Consider the following 25,767-nt stretch of genomic DNA (forward strand, 5'->3'; position numbering starts at 1 on the left):
CAGACACTTTTCCTGGTTTTAGGAGGTTCCCGACAAGTTCGGATAACTCCCTGGCTTTCTCCTCCGGAAGAAACACCATTTTCTGAACCGTGTCCAGAATCATTCCCAGGAACAGCAGACGTGTCGTCGGGTTCAATTGAGATTTTGGAAAATTCAGAATCCACCCGTGCTGTTGCAGCACTACTTGGGTTAGTGCTACTACGTCTTCCAGCTGTTCTCTGGACCTTGCCCTTATCAGGAGATCGTCCAAGTAAGGGATAATTAATACGCCTTTTCTTCGCAGAAGAACATCATCTTGGCCATTACCTTGGTAAAGACCCGAGGTGCCGTGGACAATCCAAACGGCAGCGTCTGAAACAGATAATGACGGTTTTGCACCACGAACCTGAGGTACCCTTGGTGTGAAGGGCAAATTGGGACATGCAGGTAAGCATCCTTGATGTACAGGGACACCATAAAGTCCCCTTCTTCCAGATTCGCTATCACTGCTCTGAGTGACTCCATCTTGAACTTGAATTTCTGTATGTACAGGTTCAAAGATTTCAGATTTAGAATAGGTCTTACCGAGCCGTCCGGCTTCGGTACCACAAATAGCGTGGAGTAATACCCCTTTCCCTGTTGTAGGAGGGGTACCTTGACTATCACCTGCTGAGAAAACAGCTTGTGAATGGCTTCCAATACCGTCGCCCTGTCTGAGGGAGACGTTGGCAAAGCAGACTTTAGGAACCGGCGAGGGGGAGACTTCTCGAATTCCAACCTGTAACCCTGAGATACTACCTGCAGGATCCAGGGGTCCACCTGTGAGCAAGCCCACTGCGCGCTGAAATTCTTGAGTCGACCCCCCACCGCTCCTGAGTCCGCTTGTAAAGCCCCAGCGTCATGCTGAGGGCTTTGCAGAACCCGGGGAGGGCTTCTGTTCCTGGGAAGGAGCTGCTTGCTGCCCTCTCTTACCCTTTCCTCTGCCTCGGGGCAGATATGACTGTCCTTTTGCCCGCTTGTTCTTATAGGACCGAAAGGACTGCGGCTGAAAAGACGGTGTCTTTTTCTGTTGGGAGGGGGTCTGAGGTAAAAAGGTGGATTTCCCGGCAGTTGCCGTGGCCACCAGATTCGATAGACCCACGCCAAATAATTCCTCCCCTTTATACGGCAATACTTCCATATGCCGTTTGGAATCCGCATCACCTGACCACTGTCGCGTCCATAAACTTCTTCTGGCAGATATGGACATCGCACTTACTCTCGATGCCAGAGTGCAAATATCCCTCTGAGCATCTCGCATATAAAGAAAAGCATCCTTTAATTGCTCTAAAGTCAATAAAATACTGTCCCTATCCAGGGTATCAATATTTTCAGTCAGGGAATCCGACCAGACCACCCCAGTACTGCACATCCAGGCTGAGGCGATGGCTGGTCGCAGTATAACACCAGTATGTGTGTATATACTTTTTAGGGTAGTTTCCAGCCTCCTATCAGCTGGATCCTTGAGGGCGGCCGTATCAGGAGACGGTAACGCCACTTGTTTTGATAAGCGTGTGAGCGCCTTATCCACCCTAGGGGGTGTTTCCCAGCGCGCCCTAACCTCTGGCGGGAAAGGGTATAATGCCAATAACTTTTTTGAAATTAGCACTTTTCTATCTGGGTTAACCCACGCTTCATCACATATATCATTCAATTCCTCTGATTCAGGAAAAACTACAGGTAGTTTTTTCACACCCCACATAATACCCCTTTTTGTGGTACTTGCAGTATCAGAGATATGTAAAGCCTCCTTCATTGCCGTGATCATATAACGTGTGGCCCTACTGGAAAATACGTTTGTTTCTTCACCGTCGACACTAGATTCAGTGTCCGTGTCTGGGTCTGTGTCGACCGACTGAGGTAAAGGGCGTTTTACAGCCCCTGACGGTGTCTGAGACGCCTGGGCAGGTACTAACTGGTTTGCCGGCCGTCTCATGTCGTCAACTGATTTTTGTAATGTGCTGACATTATCACGTAATTCCATAAACAAAGCCATCCATTCCGGTGTCGACTCCCTGGGGGGCGACATCACCATTACCGGCAATTGCTCTGCCTCCACACCAACATCGTCCTCATACATGTCGACACACACGTACCGACACACAGCAGACACACAGGGAATGCTCTATTGAAGACAGGACCCCACTAGCCCTTTGGGGAGACAGAGGGAGAGTTTGCCAGCACACACCCAAGCGCTATAATATATATGGGAACAACCCTATATAAGTGTTGTATCCTTATAGCAGCTTAAATATAGTAATATCGCCAAAAAAAGTGCCCCCCCTCTCTGTTTTACCCTGTTTCTGTAGTGCAGTGCAGGGGAGAGTCCTGGGAGCCTTCCTCACAGCGGAGCTGAGCAGGAAAATGGCGCTGTGTGCTGAGGAGAATAAGCCCCGCCCCCTATTTTGGCGGGCTCTTCTCCCGGAGTTTGTGAGATCTGGCAGGGGTTAAATACATCCATATAGCCTCAAGGGCTATATGTGATGTATTTTTAGCCATAAGAAAGGTATTATACATTGCTGCCCAGGGCGCCCCCCCCAGCGCCCTGCACCCTCAGTGACCGCTGTGTGAAGTGTGCTGACAACAATGGCGCACAGCTGCAGTGCTGTACGCTACCTCATGAAGACTGAAAAGTCTTCTGCCGCCTGTTTCTGGACCTCTTCAATCTTCGGCATCTGCAAGGGGGGTCGGCGGCGCGGCTCCGGGACCGGACTCCATGGCTGGGCCTGTGTTCGATCCCTCTGGAGCTAATGGTGTCCAGTAGCCTAAGAAGCCAATCCATCCTGCACGCAGGTGAGTTCACTTCTCTCCCCTAAGTCCCTCGATGCAGTGAGCCTGTTGCCAGCAGGACTCACTGAAAATAAAAAACCTAAAAACTTTTTCTAAGCAGCTCTTTAGGAGAGCCACCTAGATTGCACCCTGCTCGGACGGGCACAAAAACCTAACTGAGGCTTGGAGGAGGGTCATAGGGGGAGGAGCCAGTGCACACCACCTGATCCTAAAGCTTTATTTTTGTGCCCTGTCTCCTGCGGAGCCGCTAATCCCCATGGTCCTGACGGAGTCCCAGCATCCACTAGGACGTCAGAGAAATTATATGAGCACTTCAGTGGACGTCGTGCAAGATAAAGATTCATACTGCATGCTAGGCTTATCCTCACATATAGGCCTAACCTAAATATTTTTCTCATATAATAACCATGTATGCCAGTTTTGACAATTGATAGCCTTTGTGTCCTGGGTGCTTCTCCAACTTTCACACCAATTTAAAGTTCAGACAAAATCAGTTTGCTAAAGCGTAAAAAAATCTAACTTTCTAGGTATGAACTCAGAAGTAAATGAAAATGTTCGTGTTATAACACTGAGGACATTTTTGTGTCTGGATGAATATACCCATAACAAAAAAGTATTGTTTTAAACTTAGAGGACTTTCTTTTTCTTTAGAAAAATGGGCAACACATTAAGAGCGAATTGTAACCATACCAGACATTTGTTTTTTCGCTTTTTTCATTTTACCTTACTTTTTTCAAACCTCCCCGCCCCACACACACACAAAAAGACACTCCTCATGTACTGTTCCACAATAATAGGGCATTTTGTTTACTCAGGTAGACACATGACATGTATAACTACTTCATTTTTATAGTTTAACATAACAAATACTTTTTTGTGTGTTTATAAGCCCTGAAAACTAGTTGCGGTTTTACTGCTATGCTCCCAAAAGGTCTGCTTTTGGCCCAGTGAATCCCAGGGTGCCTGCCAACAGTGCAAAATCATGGTGCGCCTCTAGCGCTGGGCTTGCTGAATATGGTTATGTGTATAATGTATAAATTGTTATGATTCAGCAGCACAGGCACCACCCAAAGCCACACATCCCCCTCCCTTACCCTCCGCTCAGACACCCCCCATCTATTTGTGGGAAACCGGTCACACAGACCATGTATGGCGGCAGTGATAGACCGGGCACCATCACTGCTTGTCCCCCATTCAGCTGCCGCATCCATGGTATGTCTGTGTTCGAATTCTGGCCAGGATAGTCAAGGGGGAGGAGACTTAGCCTGTGTCTCAATCACTGATGTCACACACATTGAGAGACTGAGAAGAGCCGCCCAAGATGTGAAGAGGGTAAGGAAGTATGTACTTGTGGTGCAGTGTTGCCTGCCCTGCATTCCTATGTTTTTTTTCTTCAGTACACAGTAGTACAATCTCACCTGTTACAATAAGATGGGAGCGTCTTACACTAAATGACAGTGTGTGTGTGTGTGTGTGTGTGTGTGTGTGTGTGTGTGTGTGTGTGTGTGTGTGTATGGGGGGGATTTGGCACACACTGACTGACTGGGTTGGGGTGGGGAGTTTGGTATACCCTGACTGATTGGGGTGGGGATTGTTTGAGGAAGGGGCCCCAAATTGGTGTCTTGCTTAGGATCCACATTTAAACATTTTTTTTAAATCTTGCACTAGGTTATCATAATTCATGCATGAAAGCATACCTCCCAACTGTTCCGATTTTTGCAGGACAGTCCCGCTTTATTTTGGGGACTGTTTTACACGCAGGCCACAGTGTCCTGCAGTGGAGGGGGACGTTAGGCGACTCCCTGTCACTTGCTGCTGTGCAGTAGAGCAGCGGTGAATAGACGCCATGCGCACAGAGCCTATTCGACGGAGACAGAGGGACTGGGGGCATGGCCTGCAGCTCACAGAGTACTGGACACGCCCCCACAGTGATGAAAACAGGAGGTGTGGCTCACATTTGCATCATCCCATGAAGTCATGCCCCCCTTTTTGTCAGGCCCACACCCCATTTTTGAGTATGCGCAGGAGTCCAGAGTCTCTAATTATGAAAGTTGGGAGGTATGTAAAAGGGTTAAGAAAACATCTATTTTATGACATGCTAACTGAATGCTAACATACTGTATATGGATTACTGGTCTAGAGCTATAGCAGGCTCACTGCAACACAAGGCAACTCGGATCACATTGACTGACATCTTCCCTTTCTGTGAATGCAGGAACGCTGTTTCTTTGGATGTTTTGGCCCAGCTTCAATTCTGCACTTTCTAACCATGGAGACGCTCAGCATAGAGCTGCCATTAACACCTACTGTTCTTTGGCTGCCTGCGTTCTGACAACTTTTGCCATATCCTCCCTAGTGAATAAAAAGGGTAAATTAGAAATGGTAAGTGTTCTGCCTGGCCCTAGTGCCATCATTTGTTGTGAATTCTTAACATGAGCATATTATAATTATACTTGGCAACTCTTCTTGAATGTCAGCGAGACTCCCTGAAATAGTAGCAATCTTCCTGACTCCCTGAAGAGTCTACAATCTACCTGACTGCAATTTACCTCCTTATGTAGCTGTTCTACTGTATACTGTACTTGGACACAAAAAGAAATCAGAGATATATACATTCCAAAGGGCTCATCAGTACCATTTACCGACATTGGTTATAAGGCACAATGATCCCTATTTTCAAATAAGGTTTCTCATGGCCACTTGCTAGTAGAACACAATACATGAACAAGACGTGAAAAGTATCAGTGTGTTATAATAAACAAGTAACTATTACTTGCAACAATTTAACACTCGATTATACTGTAGATGAGGCTTTTAAAATCTCCCTGAACTGCCTTTTCAAAGGAGGTAGATATGATTAAATAACTATATGTAAATGATATTACCAACTTAGCAAATAGCGAATACAGTTTATTATCTAGCGAGCCATCTCATAAACTTGCGCACTGTGTACTGTCCAGTATTGTGTTACACCCAGCATTATAAACACATTTCCTTTTTTTATCCAACTGTAGTGTGCTACAGTCATTGGCGTTTCTATAATGGGTGCAATGGGTGCGGTGCTCACAGTCCAGGTTTTAAGCTTATCTATGCTTAAGCACAGGTGACTTTGGACCCTATTCAGCTTGGATCGCAAATTTTGAGCATTGCAATCCGTCCAATTATCGAATGACTGTGCATATGCAGCGTTCACAGCATGTGCACCCGCATTTAGCAATTATTTCTGCAAACGCATTGTGTTTCAATGCAATCACATTTTGATTGACAGGAAGCCAGCATTTGGGGGAGGAAACATAGCGTTTTGTGGGTGTGTTTGTAAAACCGCAGATGTGGCAAGACGTTTTTTGGGTGGATCTCTGACATCAGCGATGACCACTTCCAGCCTCTTGCATATGCTGAATTGTGGATGACCTTGCCTGGCGCAGATGGAAAAACTCTTCACTGTTCCGTTATTTGTATATGGTTATGCGATCACATCGCGCATTGCGATGCGCTACCAATTTCTGCAATGGGCATTTTTTCTCTATTTCTGGGCAGCAACTATTTGATCGCAGCAACTGCTTTTCAGGAAGATTAGTGATCCAACCTAAATAGGGTCCTTAATTCGGTATCGGTCTTTAGGTCGACAGCACTTAGGTTGACACTCATTAGGTCGACCACTATTGGTCGACATGCATTAGGTCAACATGGTCACTAGGTTGACATGGCAAAGGTTGACACATGAAAAGGTCTACATGAGTTTTTCACATTTGTAAAAAAAAATTGAACTTTTTCATACTTTACGATCCACATGGACTACAATTGGGAATAGTAACCTATTCCGAGCCATGCAAGTGGACACGGTGCACTACTTGGGGTTTCCGGTCACTTTACGAAGAAAACAACACCAAAATATAAAAAACTCATGTCAACGTTTTTCCATGTCGACCTAATGACCGTGTCGACCTAGTCACTGTCGACCAATAGTGGCCAACCTAATGACTGTCGACCTTATGATCCACACCCCTTAATTCTCAGTCAATTTTATTTAACGATGCTTAACCATGGATATCCGTAAAACCTGGACAATTAAGGTACCTTGAGGACCACTCCCTTAGAAAACTGTAACTTACTTTGATTTCTCCACTGGTGGAGATAACAGACCCCCACCCTGCCCCACCCTCTCCCACTCCACACCCACACACCTACCTAATATGGTTATGCATAGACCATGACTATTTTGAAGAAATGCAGAATGCCTTCTAATGGGCAGCTGTTGAAACTGGCTGTGCCAGAGGTTCCCAGATGCGGCGCTCAAGGCACCCTATTGTTCCAGGTTTTAAAGATACTGTATCTATGGCTCAGCACAGATGATTATATCAAATTGACTGAGGTGCTGATTAAGGGGGACATGTACTAAGCAGTAATAAAAGAGGAGAAGTGAGCCAGTGGAGAAGTTGTCCGTGGCAACCAATCAGCTGCTCTGTATACTTTCATAGTATGAAAATTATAAATGTTATGTCAAGCCATGGGCAGCTTCTCCACTGGTTCACTTCTCCACTTTTATCACTGCTTAGTACATCTCTCCCTTAGTCACCTGAGGCCAAACATAGATATAGAGGACCACTTTTGGGAGCCTCTGAGCTATACAGGAAGAGGAATGTTATATAATATGTATTCCTCATCCCTAAGGACAGCCACTATATGTTCCACTAAAATTGTTACCAGAAGATATACTAGTTCTTTACGTTTCCTTTCCTCCTTTTGCTGCACTATACTGGATAACAAAGTTGCCACAGTAAACTCCTGGGTTTTCTCGCAGGTCTACATTCAGAACGCGACCTTGGCTGGAGGGGTAGCTGTTGGCACAGCTGCAGAAATGATGCTCACCACATATGGATCTCTGATAGTTGGATTTATATGTGGAATTATCTCTTCTCTTGGATTTGCCTACCTTTCAGTAAGGAACATTGTTATTTGGGTTAAGTGTAAGACAGCACAGACAAAAAAGGTGTTAATGAATAGTATATATGGCAATATATTGTGGCGGTACAAATTTCTAGTTATTGTTTCATTCTGCAGAATAACTCATACACTATGATGCTTTTAATAGTAGTGATTATACCTGTGCATACTGTACCCCCATTATTTTCAACACTCCACTGTAATGCACAAACATTCATGCTACTCTAAATGGCAACTGTTGTAGGGGATGGGAGGCTGGGAAGGGGATTGAGAAGCCACATGTCCTATTAAAGACTGATCACTTCAGTACCTTAAATTTAGTACCGCACAATAGTGAAGGAAAAACAGTTTAAGCCAATTGTGCAGCTGACTGACTACTTACACACCTGTATTTGAGGGGCAGATGTATTAACCTGGAGAAGGAATAAGGAAGTGATAAACCAGTGATATGTGCAAGGTGATACACGCACCAACCAATCAGCTCCAATATGTAAATTACCAGTTAGGAGCTGATTGGCTGGTGCATTATCACCTTGCACTTAACACTGCTTTATCACTGGTTTATCACTTCCTTATGCCTTCTACAGGTTAATACATCTACCCCTCAGTTACATATAAATATACACAGTTCTTTGTAATCATACTGTTATTTGTTTACTATGCCTAATATAATATAGCTTTAATAATTATATGTTGCAGCCTCTATTGGCCAACAAACTAAACCTCCTGGATACCTGTGGAATCAATAATCTCCATGGAATGCCAGGTATCATTGGAGGGATTGTGGGAGCAGTAACAGCAGCTGCCGCTACCTCTGCTGTTTACACAGCGGAAGGGTAAGATATACAGTATGTAAGAGAAACAAATAAACTGTGTTACTGTATCAGAGGGACGACGACAACATAATGTATAAGATTTATTTATTTGAACTTTTTGTGTCTCTAAACGTTCAGTGAACCGGACAACCATTGCTATAAGTATAATTATTTAATTGCTTATGTGCAGTCATATTTGTTCTGATTATTTTATTAAGTAAGTGCAGTCATATTATTTGTTCTGACAAAGTCAACAATAGTGTATCAGCGCCACCTACTGGGTAACTGGAAGAATGCAAGCTATTTTCCATATCTCTTACAATCCTATCTAGTGGAATAGAATGAGGAAATGAAGTTTCACGTACAAATATTTCTTTATTATTATACACATAACTAGACTAAGGGCTGAGATCAGTTGCATGCAGTGTAAGTTAGCATGTTCTGGTAATACGCACATCTGTACATATGGTAACCTAACATCATGCAATCACCTATGGAGATATAAAGCAAAATGTACTATATAGGAGTGATGTATCTTGCATTGGCGGCATTCACACATCCCAACAGTACGTTGAATTGCCTTCAAAAATTCAAATTACTTAGTTCTCTTATAATATCATATATTGGTAATACAGGCTGAGTATCCCATATCCAAATATTTCAAAATACGGAATATTCTGAAATACAGAATTTTTTCAGTGAGAGTGAGATAGTGAAACCTTTGTTTTCTGATGGCTCAATGTACACAAACTTTGTTTAATACACAAAGTTATTAAAAATATTGTATTAAATGACCTTCAGGCTGTGTGTATAAGGTGTATATGAAACATAAATGCATTCTGTGCTTAGATTTAGGTCCCATCGCCATGATATCTCATTATGGTATCTAATTATTCCAAAATACGGAAAAATCCCATATCCAAAATATCTCTGGTCCCAAGCGTTTTGGATAAGGGATACTCAACCTCTATATCAAAACTGTATAAAGACAAATACAATAACCTTTTCTACATAACTACTGGTGCGGTCATATAGTTGCAGATTAAACCCCCCCCCCTCTTCCCCCAACAAGGTACTACTGATTTGAGGGCTCTTTCCCACCTTCCTGATCAGGACTATATGTCCCGTTTAGCTGGGAAGTTGGAGAGGTAAGTTCACTTCATTGATCAGAACATAGGAAGCACACTTTGAAAGTGCTAAGCATTCCCATGTGACAGGTGACCACGCCCCCATGACATGTGTCCATGCGACCTCCTTAATGCGCCAGAATATAGCTGCCTCATGGATTAGTGTTACCACTTGTAATCTTGATCCATGAGGATCAGTGACTAGCAGAGAGAGGAGGCCCCATTACTTCAGAGGAAAGGAGGTTTCTCACACGTCAGGTAATGTGGAATGGGACGTTGCATTCCCAACAGGTTACTACAAGTCATTATACCCAGGGACACTTCTGTTTGTCATAGGATTAACTCCCTAACATTTCAAGAAAAATAGACTGAAAGCAGCACTTACTTATACAGATAGTAATCATACTGCATCTTTACCCAATGGAGGAAGCAATTTCTAATGGGATATAGCAGATGAGGAGAGTGCAGCCCATACATTCACTAGGAAGTAATTACATCAATCAAGCATGAGGTACTTGGTGCCTCCAGATGTCTCCTGGTGAATGTATGAGCTATGTGTAGGTGACTGGGATGCTGTACTGACATCTCTCACTGTATAGGAATATTTATAATGAGTGAAGGGTGGTGGTGGTGGGGGGGGGGGGGGGGGGGGGGCACCGCCACACACCTTGCACTCAGAGAATGCTTAGCTTGTGCTGGCAAGAGGGCCCCTCCTCCGCCATGGAGTCATTTTCCCAGTGACATCTTACGGAAGACATCACTGTGCGGTGAATGCAAAGATTCTGGCACTGTGCCAAAGCTTTTACTCTCTTGTGCACATGTGTCATCTTCCCGAAGATGTCACTGAGAAGCTAGTGCCACGGAAGAGGAGGGTCCTGCTTGTCGGCACAAGATGAGATGCGGGAATGGAGGGGGCACTTTGTTCAGAGGAAGGATCCTACTGCCTCCTCAGGCATTAATATGCCCTGATTATATGACCTCCTGTTTTTTTAAAGTGAACCCCTTCTGTGGCCATATAGTATAGGTGAGGAGATGGGGAGACAGGCATACTTGCATAATCTCCCGGAATATCCGGGAGGCTCCCCTAAAATCAGGTGACCCTCCTGGCCCTCCGGAAGAACAGGCAAGTCTCCTGATTTTAAAGGCACACCTCAGTCCGGCCGCCCACTTAGCGAGTAAAGTGGGTAGTCCGGGCGGCCGATGACATGATTCTCACCCTCCAGGTCTTAAACTGCGTTCTGAAGAGAGCACAGTTTAGGACCTTGCACATGGGCGTACCGGCGTACGTGCACGTGCAGTTGTGCAGAAATTGCTTCATAGCGATTTAAGCACATCTGCGACAGGGCCTGATTCGCATTGACCAGTTCTAAATGTCTCTGAAGTTCTCATGTCCTATTGGGTTGACTGTGAATGTTTTATTTACAGTTGTAAGCTCTCACGAGCAGGGCCCTCTTCCCTTATGTGCTTTTCCTTTTCTTACTTTAACACTCTTCGACTGCAGCAAATCCCACGGTTTTCTGCCACCCTGATACTGATACTTCTGTCAGTGTCATCTGCTGCTGTAGCTATGTTTTTTTGCCCTTTTACTTGTCCATGTATATTGTCTTCAACTGTAAGTCACTGTTTTCCTGTTTTGATTATTTATTTATGTACTCCGTAAATTGGACGCTGCGGATCCCATGTGGCGCCATATAAATAAAGGATAACAATAATAATAACGATCAGTTTATCTCTCCTCATCAGATTAGTCGCTCAATTTGGATTTTCTGGTGAATATGCAGACAGAACTCCCAGCGTACAAGGAGGATATCAAGCTGCTGGTATATTCGTGTCTCTTGCTTTTGCCTTCGTAGGAGGTGCTTTAGTAGGTAAGGAAAATATCAGCCTTTGAGGATTCCATGTATAGTGCTCCCATGTTATTTAAACAGAAATTCTGGAGGTGCACCTCATGTACAATCCAGTTTTATCATCCGTTTGTAATTTCCATAATTTCCAATATTTGTATCAAGAGATGAGGTAGATTTCACAGAGTTGTGAAATTCCTATGACAGAATGTTGGCGCTACGATTTTATTTTACAGCGTCACCAGTGGCGGAACAAGCAAGCGGTGGGCCCAGGTGCGACAAAATGCTTTGGGCCCCCCCATCCAAGTCTACCCCAGGGGCAGTGCGCGCCGTAGGCGCGCGCAAAAATACATAGTGGCGTGGCTTCGTGGGGAAGGGGTGTGGCCACAAAATAATACCAACACAGTAGTCTCCATTATTCAAATTACGCCGCACAGTAGCACCACTACACCAGGTAGAGACCCTTTTACACCTTACAGCTAACAGATTCCTCTTTTTACACATTACAGCAGACAGCGTGCCCTTTTTACACATAACGGCAGACCGCGTGCCCTTGTTACACATTACGGCAGACAGCGTGCCCTTTTTACACATTACAGCAGACAGCGTGCCCTTGTTACACATAGCGGCAGACAGCGTGCCCTTTTTACACATTACGGCAGACAGCGTGCCCTTGTTACACATTACGGCAGACCGCGTGCCCTTGTTACACATTACGGCAGACAGCGTGCCCTTGTTACACATTACGGCAGACAGCGTGCCCTTGTTACACATTACGGCAGACAGCGTCCCCATTTTTACACATTACGGCAGACAGCGTGCCCTTGTTACACATTACGGCAGACAGCGTCCCCATTTTTACACATTACGGCAGGCAGATTCCCCATTTTTACACATAGCAGCAGGCAGATTCCATTTTTTACACATAGCGTCAGGCAGTCCCCCTGTTTTACACATAGCGTCAGGCAGTCCCCCTTTTTTACACATTACGGCAGGCAGATTCCCCTTTTTACACATTGCGTCGGGCAGATTACCCCTTTTTACACATAGCGGCAGGCAGTCCCCCATTTTTACACATTGCGGCAGGCTGATTCCCCCTTTTTACACATTGCGGCAGGCAGTCCCCCCTTTTTACACATTGCGGCAGGCAGTCCCCCCTTTTTACACATTGCGGCAGGCAGTCCCCCCTTTTTACACATTGCTGCAGGCAGTCCCCCCTTTTTACACATTGCTGCAGGCAGTCCCCCCTTTTTACACATTGCGGCAGGTATGCCCCCCTTTTTACACATTGCGGCAGGTAGTCCCCCATTTTTACACAGTGCGGCAGGTAGTCCCCCATTTTTACACAGTGCGGCAGGTAGTCCCCCATTTTTACACATTGCGGCAGGCAGGCACAAGAAAGAAGGAAAGAAGGAAAGAAAGAAGGAACGAAGGAAAGAAGGAAAGAAAGAAAGAAAGAAAGAAAGAAAGAAAGAAAGAAAGAAAGAAAGAAAGAAAGAAAGAAAGAAAGAAAGAAAGAAAGAAAGAAGAATTATACTTACCCTCTCCGCTGGCTCAGGCTCCTCGGTGCAGCGTCAGAGACGATTCCCGGGCTGGAGAGAAGGAGGAGGAGGGAGGCTGAGAAGGGAGCCGCAGCAGCGCTGTGTTACTGGTGGAGGCGCTGCTGCTGCTGCCCCTCTGCTTCCCTATAGGCTGTTCTCGGATGACAGCCTATAGGGAAGCAGAGGGGCAGCAGCAGCAGCGCCTCCACCAGTAACAAAGCGCTGCTGCGGCTCCCTTCTCAGCCTCCCTCCTCCTCCTTCCCCCGTCTGTAGTACCGCTGCTCCTCTCCTCTCTTCGCCGGGCGGCTGTGCGCTGCGGGCAGCGGTTGCCCGCAGCGCACAGCGGCATGTAATGAGTCAGTTTGACTCATTACATGCTTGGGCCCCTGGACAGAGGCGGGCCCCAGTGCAGTGCACTGCCTGCACTGCCGGTAGTTCCGCCTCTGAGCGTCACGGAACACCTTTTAGCATCATATTTGGTCAGTTCATCCTGGTTTATTGTGGACTACCCGTACATTGCCATGTGTTCAGTGTACCTCCTCATATAGGGGGTCATTCCGAGTTGTTCGCTCGTTGCCGATTTTCGCTATGCTGCGATTTGCTGCTAACAGCGCATGCACATGGTACGCAGAGCGCATGCGCGAAGTTATTTAACACAAAACTTAGTAGATTTGCTGGTGTTCGTACGACGCTTTTCAGTCGCACTGCTGTTCGGTAAATGATTGACAGGAAAGGGGCGTTTCTGTGCGGCAACTCAGCGTTTTCACGGCGTTGGCTAAAAAACGCAGGCATGTCAGGGAAAAACACAGGAGTGTCTGGAGAAACGGGGGAGTGGCTGGCCGAACGCAGGGCGTGTGTGTGATGTCAAACCAGGAACTAAACAGACTGAGCTGATCGCAATCTGTGAGTAGGTCTGGAGCTACTCAGAAACTGCAAAGAATTATTTAATAGCAATTCTGCTAATCTTTCGTTCGCAATTCTGCTATGCTAAGATACACTCCCAGAAGGCGGCGGCCTAGCGTGTGCAATGCTGCTAAAAGCAGCTAGCGAGCGAACAACTCGGAATGAGGGCCCTAATGATCATATTGATTCATTTGGCAGCTTCTCTATGAAAATGACACAATTTAGTAACATGTATGCATTGCTAACGAGGCAAAATTGGAGCCGTTTATATCATGTTCAAATATGAAAAAGACAAGGTAAAAGAAACAAAAAATAGAGCTCACTGTATTGGAATTTAATAATGCCACAATTAAAAATCTTACTTTTTTTGCAAAAAAACCCCAACAAATCAAATAAAAGTGCGTCTTTTTTTTGGCAGCTAGAAAACACCTTTTCGAAAACACATTCTAACTAATTGAATGTAATTAGATATAAAGTTACACTACAATTTTAAAAGGCCGCCCAGCATGCTAGAGTAGATAGCGGTTGCAGCAACTGCGGATGCCCCCTGCCTTCACAGCCGGACTGCGGAGGCGGGTGCACAGCTGCCATTTTTTCCATCGGAGCTGTGTGTGACATCACGCAGCGCCCCGAAAATGGTGCGTCCCCGTCTCCATTTGTTGGCTCCCACCCTCGCGTCGCCGAGCTATGAATGCCTCTGCATGTCACTCAGGCAGAGGCGTTCGCAGCTAATACCATGCAAACACATTGGCCAGGGTACACAAGCACAGGACGGGACCTGCGCACAGGGCTGCCACCAGAAATTGTGGGGCCCGGGACTGACAAATTAGGCAGGGCCTCCCCCCTTTTTACTATAAAGTGCAGCCCATGTAGTCTGGACAGTGGAGTCTGGCGTCTTTTGACATAGCCGCTGGTGGACGGAAAAGTTATACCGTGCAAGGCTCTGTCGGGCAGCACGTTCGTGACATCACACATTGTGCAGAGGAGGCACCGAGTCCATGTGCGTAAGCGGCGCAGGGAGGGCTAGGGAAATCTTCCACTGCACTGCATGTGTAAACCATCCATGCTGGCGGCTGTGTTTTCTTCGATCCAACAAACTGCGATGCGGCCTGCGAGCGGGGGAAGGTAGTTGCGGGCATGGGAGACTGTAGTTGCGGCTGAGAGGTGGGGCCTTGGATGGAAACTGGCAGGCTGCTGTAGAAGGAAAAATAATCCTGTCTACATCAGCACAGCACTGTACATATGCTGTGGGCCTATTTTAGTTGTGGGCCTTGAGCTGCAGCTCCATCAGCCCCATTGTTAATCCGGCCCTGCCTCTGACCCCCCCTATGGATGACCCCCCTATGGATGAGTTATGTGCTACTAATCGCCTGATTTGCGATTTTGCAATTTTGCAATTTAGCGATCCTTGCAATCCTTACAACTAGCTAACTTAGAGATGGCCATTAACTATCGAAGATTCTAAATCATCGATGATCTGAGGTCGATGTTGAATACTTTAGCCATTGTTGGGGAGAACCAGATTATTTCCTGCCATCAATGGTAAAGACCAAGCAGATAGTGTTTTTTTTTTTTTTGTCTACATTGTGGGCCTAATTCAGAGTCGATCGCAGCAGCAAGTTTGTTAGCAGTTGGGCAAAACCGAGTGCACTGCAGGGGGGCAGAGAGAGTTAGATTTGGGGTGGGGTGTGTTCAAACTGAAATCTAAATTGCAGTGTAAAAATAAAGCAGCCAGTATTTACCCTGCACAGAAACAAAATAACCCACCCAAATCTAACTCTCTCTGCAAATGTTATCTCTGCAACACCTGCAGTGCACTTGGGGTGTCATTCCAAGTTGATCGCTCGCTAGCTACTTTTTGCATCGCTGCAATCAGATAGTAACTGCCTATAGGGGAGTGTATTTTCGCTTTGCAAGTGTGCGAACGCCTGTGCAGCCGAGCTCTGCAAAAATATTTAGTGCAGTTGGTCTGAACTTACTCAGCCCTTGTGATCACTTCAGCCTGTCTTGTCCCGGAATTTACGTCAGACACCCGCCTTGCAAATGCTTGGACATGCCTGCGTTTTTCCAAACAGTCTCAGAAAACGGTCATTTGACACCCATAAATGCCCTCTTCCTGTCAATTTCCTTGCGATCGGCTGAGCGAATGGATTCTTCATTAAATCCATTGCTCAGCAACGATCCGCTTTGTACCTGTACGGTGCGCCTGCGCATTGCGGAGCATACGCATGCACAGTAGTGACCTGATCGCTGCGCTGCGGAAAAACGTCAGTAAGCGAACAGGTCGGAATGACCCCCATGGTTTTGCCCAACTGCTTGCTGCTGCGATCAACTCTGAATTACCCCCTGTGTTGGAACATGGAGCATAGCTTCGCCCTTGACACCCGCGAAGCCCCGCCCCAGTCACTGATTAGCTGGCAGTCCACTGCATAGTTAAGAAAGGATGACCATTGGTGGTAGAAACCATAGATGGTTCCCTAGTAGATAGTTTCATACCATCAATATTATCAATCTATGATACCATCGATGGATAACCCACAGATTGGACATCCCTAAGCCATACCTCCCAACTGTCCCGATTTTCGCGGGACAGTCCCGTTTTTTGAGGACTGTCCCACTGTCCCACCCGTGGGCTGCAGTGTCCCGCGGTGGTGGGGACAGTTGGGAACCTCCTGCACGCCCTGCCCTGCTTAGCAGAGCAGCGGTGAATAGACGCTGTGTGCATGCGCACAGCGTCTATTCACTGGAGTCAGATGGAGAGGGGGCATGCCAGCGGCTCACAGAGCGCTGGGCATGCCCCCTCAGTGACGAAAATGGGGGCGTGGCTCGCGAGTCCCCCGTGAAGCCACACCTCCTTTTTCTTAAGCCACCCCCCTTTTTATTAGGTCCCGGACCTTTTTTGGGAGCACGTGCGGCTTTGCCGCACATGTGTTCCTCTGTCAAGGTATGTAAAGTTGCTTAGAGCAGGCCTAGCCAGAGAAACCAGAAATCCCCCCCCCCCTTCCACCCTGATAGACCTAAAAAAAAATCCATGCGATGGAGCCACCAGCTGTGGCCCGCTATTAAGCCCCGCCCCTCGAGCATTGGCTCTGTCCCCTTCAAACACCCGCAAATCGCGGGTTGTGTAGGGAGCTGAACTCTCCTTGCTCTATTTCCACACAGCTGCTGCTGCTGCTGTTGTGATCCCTGCCTCGCTCATCAAATATTTGAAGCTGCTGTGGCTGTGTGCTCATGTTCCATTTCCAGAGACATTTTATTTAGAAGAATTTTATTTAATGCCTCCTTAAAGTACAATTGCTTAAACATATATACATATATATTACATAGAGGGAGATTCCCCTTTCATGATGCTGAGCGTCTTTTTAAAATCACTTAAACCTGTGAGTTTCGCAGCCTTCCCTACAGCCTGCATTACTTTTCTACTGATGGCACCTGAGCATATTTGCGCGGTTGGGATCCTGGCGGTCAGGAGACCAATGCCGGGAGCTCAACAGACGGGATCCCGGTGGCGAGCGCAGCATGTCCCTCGCAGGCTAGCTGCGCTCACCACTCTTCGGGCCCATAGGTGAGCTTCGTCGCCACAGGTTTCTATTCCCCTCCAGGTGGTGGTGTGGACCACCACCCAAGAGGGGTAACCAGCCGGCGGTCAGGACTCCAACCGTCGGTATTTCAGCTGGTGTTGGGATTCTGGCGTCTGTATCCTGACCGCTGGGATCCCGACAGGCGGTCAACTGACTGCCTCCCATGTATGTATGTGTGTGTATATATATATATATATATATATAATGTATTTGTATGTATATATAGGGACGGACTGGGGCTCCGAATCGGCCCTGGCATTTATGAACGCATGCGTACCGAAGGGGCACGTCACAAGGGTTGGAGTCATGTTATGTGTCAGGGGGTGTGGAGTCGCGGCAATCACCCATTTTGTTGGAGAGGCACGCTGCGGGTGCAAGGGGGGGGGGGTTACCAAACCAGAGAGCCAGAGGCTGCACGCCCTATATATATATATATATACTGTATACATGTCTAAAGGACGAGTTATATACTGGTTCACCTTAGTCTCAACCCACATGCTTGGCTCCACCCCCGCTAGAAACCCAACCCCCTTCAAATCCTGCTTTTGTCTCTGCTAGCTGTTGTGAAACTACAATCCCAGCATACCCTGCCATAGTTTTGCTATTAAGGAATGTTAAAACTGACAGTGCATGCTGGGATGCAGGGGCACTTTAAGAGAGAAGGCTTGTGTGCTGCCTCCTTTGTACGGGCCCCCTCCTCTCTGCTGGAGCGCTGTAGAGTCTGAGCTCTCGAGGGCTCAGACTCTACTGTGCATGCGAAGATCTTCGGGAAAATGGCGCAGCGGCCATTTTCCCAGAGATTTCTCTACTGCGCATGTGTAGAACTCTGTGAAAATGGCTGCTGCACCATTTTCACGGGGTTTTAACAGCGCCGGTGATGTCGGCGCGGGACTCCGGAGGGGTGTGGGCCCCTCTGGACTCAGGGGCCAGTGTGCACCACACATACTGCACCCATTATAGAAATGCCAGTGCTGGGATCTGTAGTTTTGCAACAGCTGAAGAGCTACAGGTTGACCAGGCTTAGAGATTGCCAATGCTCAGTGACTATCGATGAGTTCCTTGTAGTGATGTATAGATCTCTTTGAATGCTGGGAAGGGCAGCGTCCCATAGGCAGATGTAATGTACGCAATTACACATGAGGACATAAAAACACACTGGGGGGAATGTAATAGGGTGTGAGAATTAGAAACTGAGAGACTTTGGGAGAGTTCGCCTGTTTTTTTTTAAAGTGGCAATCATTTACATGGCAAAACCAGGTTGATTTTGCCATGTAAATGATTGCCACTTTAAAAAACAATAACAGACGACTGACTGTGTTTGACGACTGTACAGTAAGATCTCAAACTAACAGAACTGTTTCCTTTTTCTGCTTTCTTAGGATTAATACTGAGGTTACCAATTTGGGGAGATCCATCAGATGAGAACTGCTTTGAAGATGCAGTATATTGGGAGGTGAGAGCAATATAATTCAGAGTATCTTAATTTGCATTATTTATTTAAAAAAAATAGCATTACATTTATTTTCAATATCTTTATACAATGATTACAATGGAACAATAATTATTTTTCTTAAATTTTTTTTACCCTGCTGGCTTCCTCGCAGACTACAATTCAATAAAATAAATAATGGGGGGAATTCAGACCTGATCGTAGCAGCAAATTTGTTAGCAGTTGGGCAAAACCATGTGCACTGCAGGGGTGGGTGGGAGTGGGCAGATATAACATGTGCAGAGAGAGTTAGATTTTGGTGGGTTACATTGTTTCTGTGCAGGGTATATACTGGCTGCTTTATTTTTACATGTAAGCTTTCTTTAACAAAAGGAAATTCAAAATGTGTTCACATTGCACCACTAGTGTTCAACATCCCAAGGTTCTATTGTCTTTATAATGGCAGTAAGAAACAAAGGTTGCGTAGGCTTTGGCTTACTATTTAAGCAGATAAAGCAGTATGGTCTGCCATTTTACTGGCTTTGATTTAATTATTATTGTACTGTGTTAAATTAAAATAAGAATGTCCTTTGAGATAAAAAAAAAAGCTAATTTATTTTTTACCACTAGATGGCAATAGAACATAAAACGTATATATAAAATTCTATGAAGTTAGATTAATGCACAAAGGGGCATATTTATCACAATCTGCATCTCAGATGCTGATGGGATGTGATAAATGCAACCAAATCCACACTGCGATAATTAAATACATTGCAGGGATGTATCAATTATCGAATGCAGGGACAGAGCTTGTGAAAAAGCACACTAATGGGCAAAACCATGTTGCATTACAGGTGAGGCAGATGTAACATGTGCGGAGAGATTTAGTGGGGTGTGTTCAATCTTAAATTTAAATTGCAGTGTATAAATAAAGTAGCCAGTATTTACCCTACATGGTAACAATTTAACCCACCCAAATCTAAATCTCTCTGCACATGTTATATCTGCCCCACTTGCAGTGCACATGGTTTTGCCCATTAGTTTACTTTTTTGGTCTGCTAACAAACCTGTGTAACCCCCATAGAGCACACAGCTTCCAATTGTACCTTAGACTGATTTCATCAAGGCCATTTGCATTGAATGTATACAATTTGTACTGTCATGGCTGTTGGCATCTGCTGCATAAAAGTAAGCCTCGTCCTGAGATCCTGGCAAATCCATCATTAATTCAGATTGGGTAAACAGTCGTTGTTGCACTAAGAGCTATTCAGATAAATTATAATGCTTAATATAAGAACAAGTTCTGTATTGGCGGGCTTGTGTCCCTAAAATACACACACACACACACACACACACACACACACACACACACACACACACACACACACGCTTGCTGCACTAGTAATGGAAAAGAGAAGAAAGAGTAAACTTTTTTTTAGACTTTACCGATGTGGGAAGCTTTATCCCATTTCACATCCTAATGGTTAAATGAAAGAACAATTATGATTTTGCCTATGTAGTTGGTGTAAGGTTGGAGTAATAATAATAATAATTTTATTTATATAGCGCTTTTTCTCCAATAGGACTCAAGGCGCTTAACAGATACATAGCATAATATAGTACAGAAAATAATGAAGTACATTTTCATAAAATACAGAAGCATGAAGATACTAAAAGGGACATTATGGAAATGCTTGAGTAAACAGAAAAGTCTTGAGTCTACTTTTGAAGGATTCTATAGTTGGGGCCTCTCGCACTGTGCGGGGAAGTGAGTTCCATAGAGTCGGAGCCGCATGACTAAAAGCTCGACCCCCAGATGAATTACAGATGAGTATAGATAAATATGCTCCACAGATGATATGCCAAAGAGTTTCTATCACAGACACAACATAGATCAGACCATTCCTCAGCATCTTCACCATAGGGAAATATTCTGAGATGTACTCAAACCAGGGGGTACAGTATATTTACTAAAATGCGATTTTGGGAGGACTTTATGAGTCTTCTAAATTGATTGAAATCTATTCCTTTTGGTGTTTCTAAACTTTTAGAATTTTGCCTTATTTACTAAAAATCGATTTTGCATTAAAATTTCAAATTGAATTTGATGTGGATTCATGTTTGGAAGGGTTTTAGAATTGAATGTATGAAATCCCTTCCTAAATCGAACCTCAAATCCCCATTGAAATCCCCAGCAAAATTGAATGTAAAATCGAATAGAACACCCTCTTTGCTTCCTAATGGTCCAAATGTATCACATGCACACAAATGAAAGGGGAAGCTCTCTTTACATCTCACAAATATATACGTAAGAGGCAGCTAGAATAATTTATTTTTCCACTTAATAAAGTTCTTAACAATCATTTGCAAATATTCATATCAAATGGAGAATAGAGAATTATATACAGTATATACAGTAGAAAGATAGATAGATAGATAGATAGATAGATAGATAGATAGATAGATAGATAGATAGATAGATAGAGTTCCAGATGTAATGACGCCCTGGTTTGGTGGTAATGCAGTATGCCAGGGTAAAACTCTGACTTTTTTTTTAAAGGGGCAATTACTTACAAGCCAAAACCATGCCTTGTAAGTAATTGAACCTTTAAAAAAATGTCCGAGTTTTGTCGTCATTACGTCCGGCCCATAGTCGCTATACCTAATTACTAGAATCTTGTTGTGCTTGGCCTAGTTTTTTTTTAAATTTGTCATTCTGAAAGGGTAACCAACTGTGGAGAGATTACTGCTGTGTCATTGGGTCATGAAGTCATTTGTGCGTCCATTTTAACAATATGTAACATTTACCGTGCTGGACCGTGAACTCATTTTTGTAATCCTTAGGCTATGTCTGCTGTGATGCTTTTTTTATGTGAAGAAAATTATGAGAAAAGAAGACTTTTGCGTGGGCGTGCTCTTGTATGGATTATGATAAACAGATTAATAATATGTGTGCTCTAAAATATAACTTTTATTCATTATAAATTAAAATTATGTTCACATCTCACAGGCTAACAACAGTTGTAGTTTTAAGTAAAAATACAAATATTGGCCCTCATTCCGAGTTGTTCGCTCGTTGCCGATTTTCTCTATTTTGCGATTAGTCGCTTACTGCGCATGCGCAATGTTCGCAGAGCGCATGCGCTTAGTTATTTTACTCAACAGTTAGGTATTTTACTCACGGCATTAAGAGGAATTTTCTTCGTTCTGGTGATCGGAGTGTGATTGACAGGAAGTGGGTGTTTCTAGGCGGAAACTGACCGTTTTATGGGTGTGTGTGAAAAAACGCTGCAGTTTCTGGGAACAACGCGGGAGTGGCTGGAGAAACGGGGCAGTGTCTGGGCAACGCTGGGTGTGTTTGTGACGTCAAACCAGGAACGAAACTGACTGAACTGATCGCAGTGGCAGAGTAAGTGTCGAGCTACTCAGAAACTGCTAAGAAATTTCTATTCGCAATTTTGAGAATCTTTCGTTCGCAATTCTGCTAAGCTAAGATTCACTCCCAGTAGGCGGCGGCTTAGCGTGTGCAATGCTGCTAAAAGCAGCTTGCGAGCGAACAACTCGGAATGAGGGCCATTGTATTAAAAACAAGGAGTGGTCTGGTCCACCTATTAGTTAATAGTTTGAACACAGTGAAGTGTACACACAGTCAGTGCTACATCCGTTTCTCTTGGAGCAGTACAAGAGTTTGTATTGATGAGACCTAGAATTAGGTCAAGAAGAGGTCGGGAACAGCCTCAGACTGTTGGTATATACAATTTTCTACGGTTCAGTAATACCTTTTTATGGAACAACTGCACACCCTCGAGATAGGATGAATATTCCCAATCAAATGGGATGAAGGAAGCAAAGATGGTGATTCTGCTGTTAGTGTATATTTCAGAGAAGGGTATCTGTGCCCACCTACTGCACTCGGTATTCCCTGTGGGTCTCCCTTCCAGGTACTGACCCGGCCCAGACTGCTTGGCTTCCAAGATCGGACGGGGTTGGGCATAAACAGAGGTATGATAGTAGGGTAACTCTGATCCACTAATGAGAGTGCACCTGAATTCACACAGCAGACAAATAGCAGTGAGAGAAACTAAAGGAAAAAGAGACAATTAATATAGATAGTAGATATGCTGTCCACGTTAGGCAGGGGAGTCTGGGCTTACCAGTATGTAGCCCGCCCCCCCCCCCCACCCGTGTGTAGCTCTCCCTCTGAATCGTGGATGAGAGTCTACTTAATAAGTGCAGGTAAGAAGGAGATAAGTATAGAGTATTTTACAAAGTAAGATTATAAGGATGGTATCGTAAATGAATGATGGATATCCCAGTCGTATGATCACAATGCCGCTTAGATGACCAGATGGGTGTACAGGGAAGGAGAGGTGAATACAGAGATTTTTCCAAATCCTGTTATCACCTTAATTGAGTTAAATGTACCGTAAAAGGGTATTATTGAACCATAGAAAATTGTATATACCAACAGTCAGAGACACGCGTGCTCCCGACCTCTTCTCGACCTAATTCTAGGTCTCATCAATATAAACTTTTGTACTGGTCCAAGAGAAACAGATGTAACACTGACTGTGTGTACACTTCGTATTCAAACTATTAACTAATAGATGGACCAGAACACTCCTTGTTTTTAATACAATATTTGTATTTTTACTTAAAACTACAATTGTTGTTAGCCTGTGAGATGTGAACATAATTTTAATTTATAATGAATAAAAGTTATATTTTAGAGCACACATATTATTAATCTGTTTATCATAATCCATACAAGAGTGCGCCCGCTGAAGAGTCTTCTTTTCTCGTAATTTTCTTTAAATATTTTCTTCTGACTCCGGGAGCACCACCAAAACAGACACATGGGTTTATTCAATTAGGGTCGGATCGATTCCGACATGCATTTGTCGGAATGGATCCGACAACCCCTATTCAATCTCATCTCAATTCGACTTTAAAAAAAGTCGAATTGAGACGAGACCTGTGAGCGGAGGAGAGGGGGGAGACCAGCGGGGAGAGCCGCGGGCAGACGGAGGAGAGCAGCGCTGCAGAAGGATGTCTCACAGCCGCCAGGCCTCACGGCAGTGTACACCCGGCTCCAGCAAGCGTGACCTCACTTGCTGTAGCCAGGTGGACGCTGCCGTGAGCTGCGAGGCTGTGACACATCCTCCTGCAGTGCTGTGCTGTAGCGCTGCTCTCACCTGTCTGCCCGCGGCTCTCCCCCCTCTCCTCCTCTAAGCTCCTTCATCTCAGTCCGCCATTTTTTTTATGTCGGACTGAGATGGTCGGAAATGGGGCCAAATCCTGTCAAACTTGGCCCCGTTTTCCTCAAAAGTATGTGAATCGGCAGCAATACCGGCGATTCACGTACTATTCGACAAGTCGAATTCCCCGACTTGTCGAATAAAAATAGGGGGGACTGTATAGGTCGAATCACGATTCGACCTTAAAAAGTCGAAAACTGCTGTCTTTTTGACAGACGGCAGCTTTCGACCCTAATTGAATATACCCCATAATCAGGAATTAATCCTTATTATTTTTTTGTCCAACCTTGGTTCTAAAAACATCTTATTGAAATCATCCAAGACCAGTGCAGAATCATAACCCCTAAACACATGCTTTTTTTATGTGTGCAGGCAGAGCTGGGGTGAAATAATAACATTCCCAGATTCCTGCTCCATCCAAAATCATTATAGATGTAGCCTTTAGCTACGAAATATTGTGCAATCTGCAATCTTGGTATGTTTGACCAATCTGCATGACCATCGTAGTATAATGTGTACACCCAAGCCATCATTTTTACCCATCATTCATTGCATCATCCAATCGGATGTTCTGAAAGTGTCATGGGATGATTCCATGGATGACACTGTTATTTACAAGAAGCATGTAATGATATATATTGCGTTGTTGTACAAAGGATTGTGTAGTGTGTACAGCAATGCAATATATCTTACATCGCATTATCGCATTGCTGTGTCTCACCATCGCTCTGGTGTGTAGCCAGTTTTAGACTAAAGCCATTCAGATTGTGCCTATGTAACATGGTCATTCATGAGCAACATGATGAGTGTATATCTCTGTTGTGATGATCTCCTTGAAAAATATTGTTTATGTAATGTACTCCATTCTTCAGCAACATGGAATAGATATCCCTTACAGTATCTGAGGATTGATCCCTCCCTCTGTCTCCTTAGGTTCCACATACAGACCCAGATGATGTGGAGGAGGGCAAACAGTATGTCGCACATATACCTGAACCAATGAAGGAAACGGATAAGAATATGTAATATCACGAAGCATAGATCATTGAATATGAGAAGTGTAGCTCACGAGTGCTTCATCATTTTACTGTAATTGGCAATGTTTTTTTATCTCTTCTTAATATTATATTTGTATTGTCTTTCATAAACAATGGATCAGCTGTATTAGTCTTGAAATGTAACTAATGGGCATCTTTTCTATCTCACTAATGTTTTGTATCATTTTCAAAGATTTTCTGACTTGTGACAGGTCCAGTGAAAATGTATAGTTTAATTGGTACTACATTATATTTGTGTTTGCTTAGCATATTAGCAGGACTGTAACTAGGGGTTAGCCAGGATGGCACTTGCCAAGACTGCTGGTTGAGGCAGGACACCCACCTATTTCAACCTGCCATTAAGGGGCCAGTCTGATATCCAGTGCCGGGCTGCAGCCTCTGTATCTTATAGGGCAGGTCCAGCAGCTGTACTCAGACAGCATTTCCCAGGGAGGTCCGGCTCTATCCATGATGATA

The 25,767-nt window shown here is 44.7% G+C and overlaps 1 protein-coding gene across 1 annotated transcript in view; it reads left to right on the forward strand.

Annotated features, from left to right (window-relative positions):
• The window catches only part of RHCG (Rh family C glycoprotein), a 135,877-nt gene extending 110,531 nt beyond the window's left edge, over window positions 1-25,346 (forward strand). The window contains exons 5-10 of the mRNA XM_063930395.1: window positions 5,024-5,190; window positions 7,610-7,747; window positions 8,452-8,588; window positions 11,438-11,562; window positions 18,943-19,016; window positions 25,187-25,346. Coding sequence (XP_063786465.1) covers window positions 5,024-5,190; window positions 7,610-7,747; window positions 8,452-8,588; window positions 11,438-11,562; window positions 18,943-19,016; window positions 25,187-25,279 — 734 coding nt within the window. The 3' untranslated portion in view covers window positions 25,280-25,346. The remainder of the gene's footprint in view (window positions 1-5,023; window positions 5,191-7,609; window positions 7,748-8,451; window positions 8,589-11,437; window positions 11,563-18,942; window positions 19,017-25,186) is intronic.
• The last annotated feature ends 421 nt before the right edge of the window (window positions 25,347-25,767 follow it).

Source organism: Pseudophryne corroboree, chromosome 6 (assembly GCF_028390025.1).
Source record: "Pseudophryne corroboree isolate aPseCor3 chromosome 6, aPseCor3.hap2, whole genome shotgun sequence".
In the NCBI taxonomy this organism is placed as follows: Eukaryota; Metazoa; Chordata; class Amphibia; order Anura; family Myobatrachidae; genus Pseudophryne; species Pseudophryne corroboree.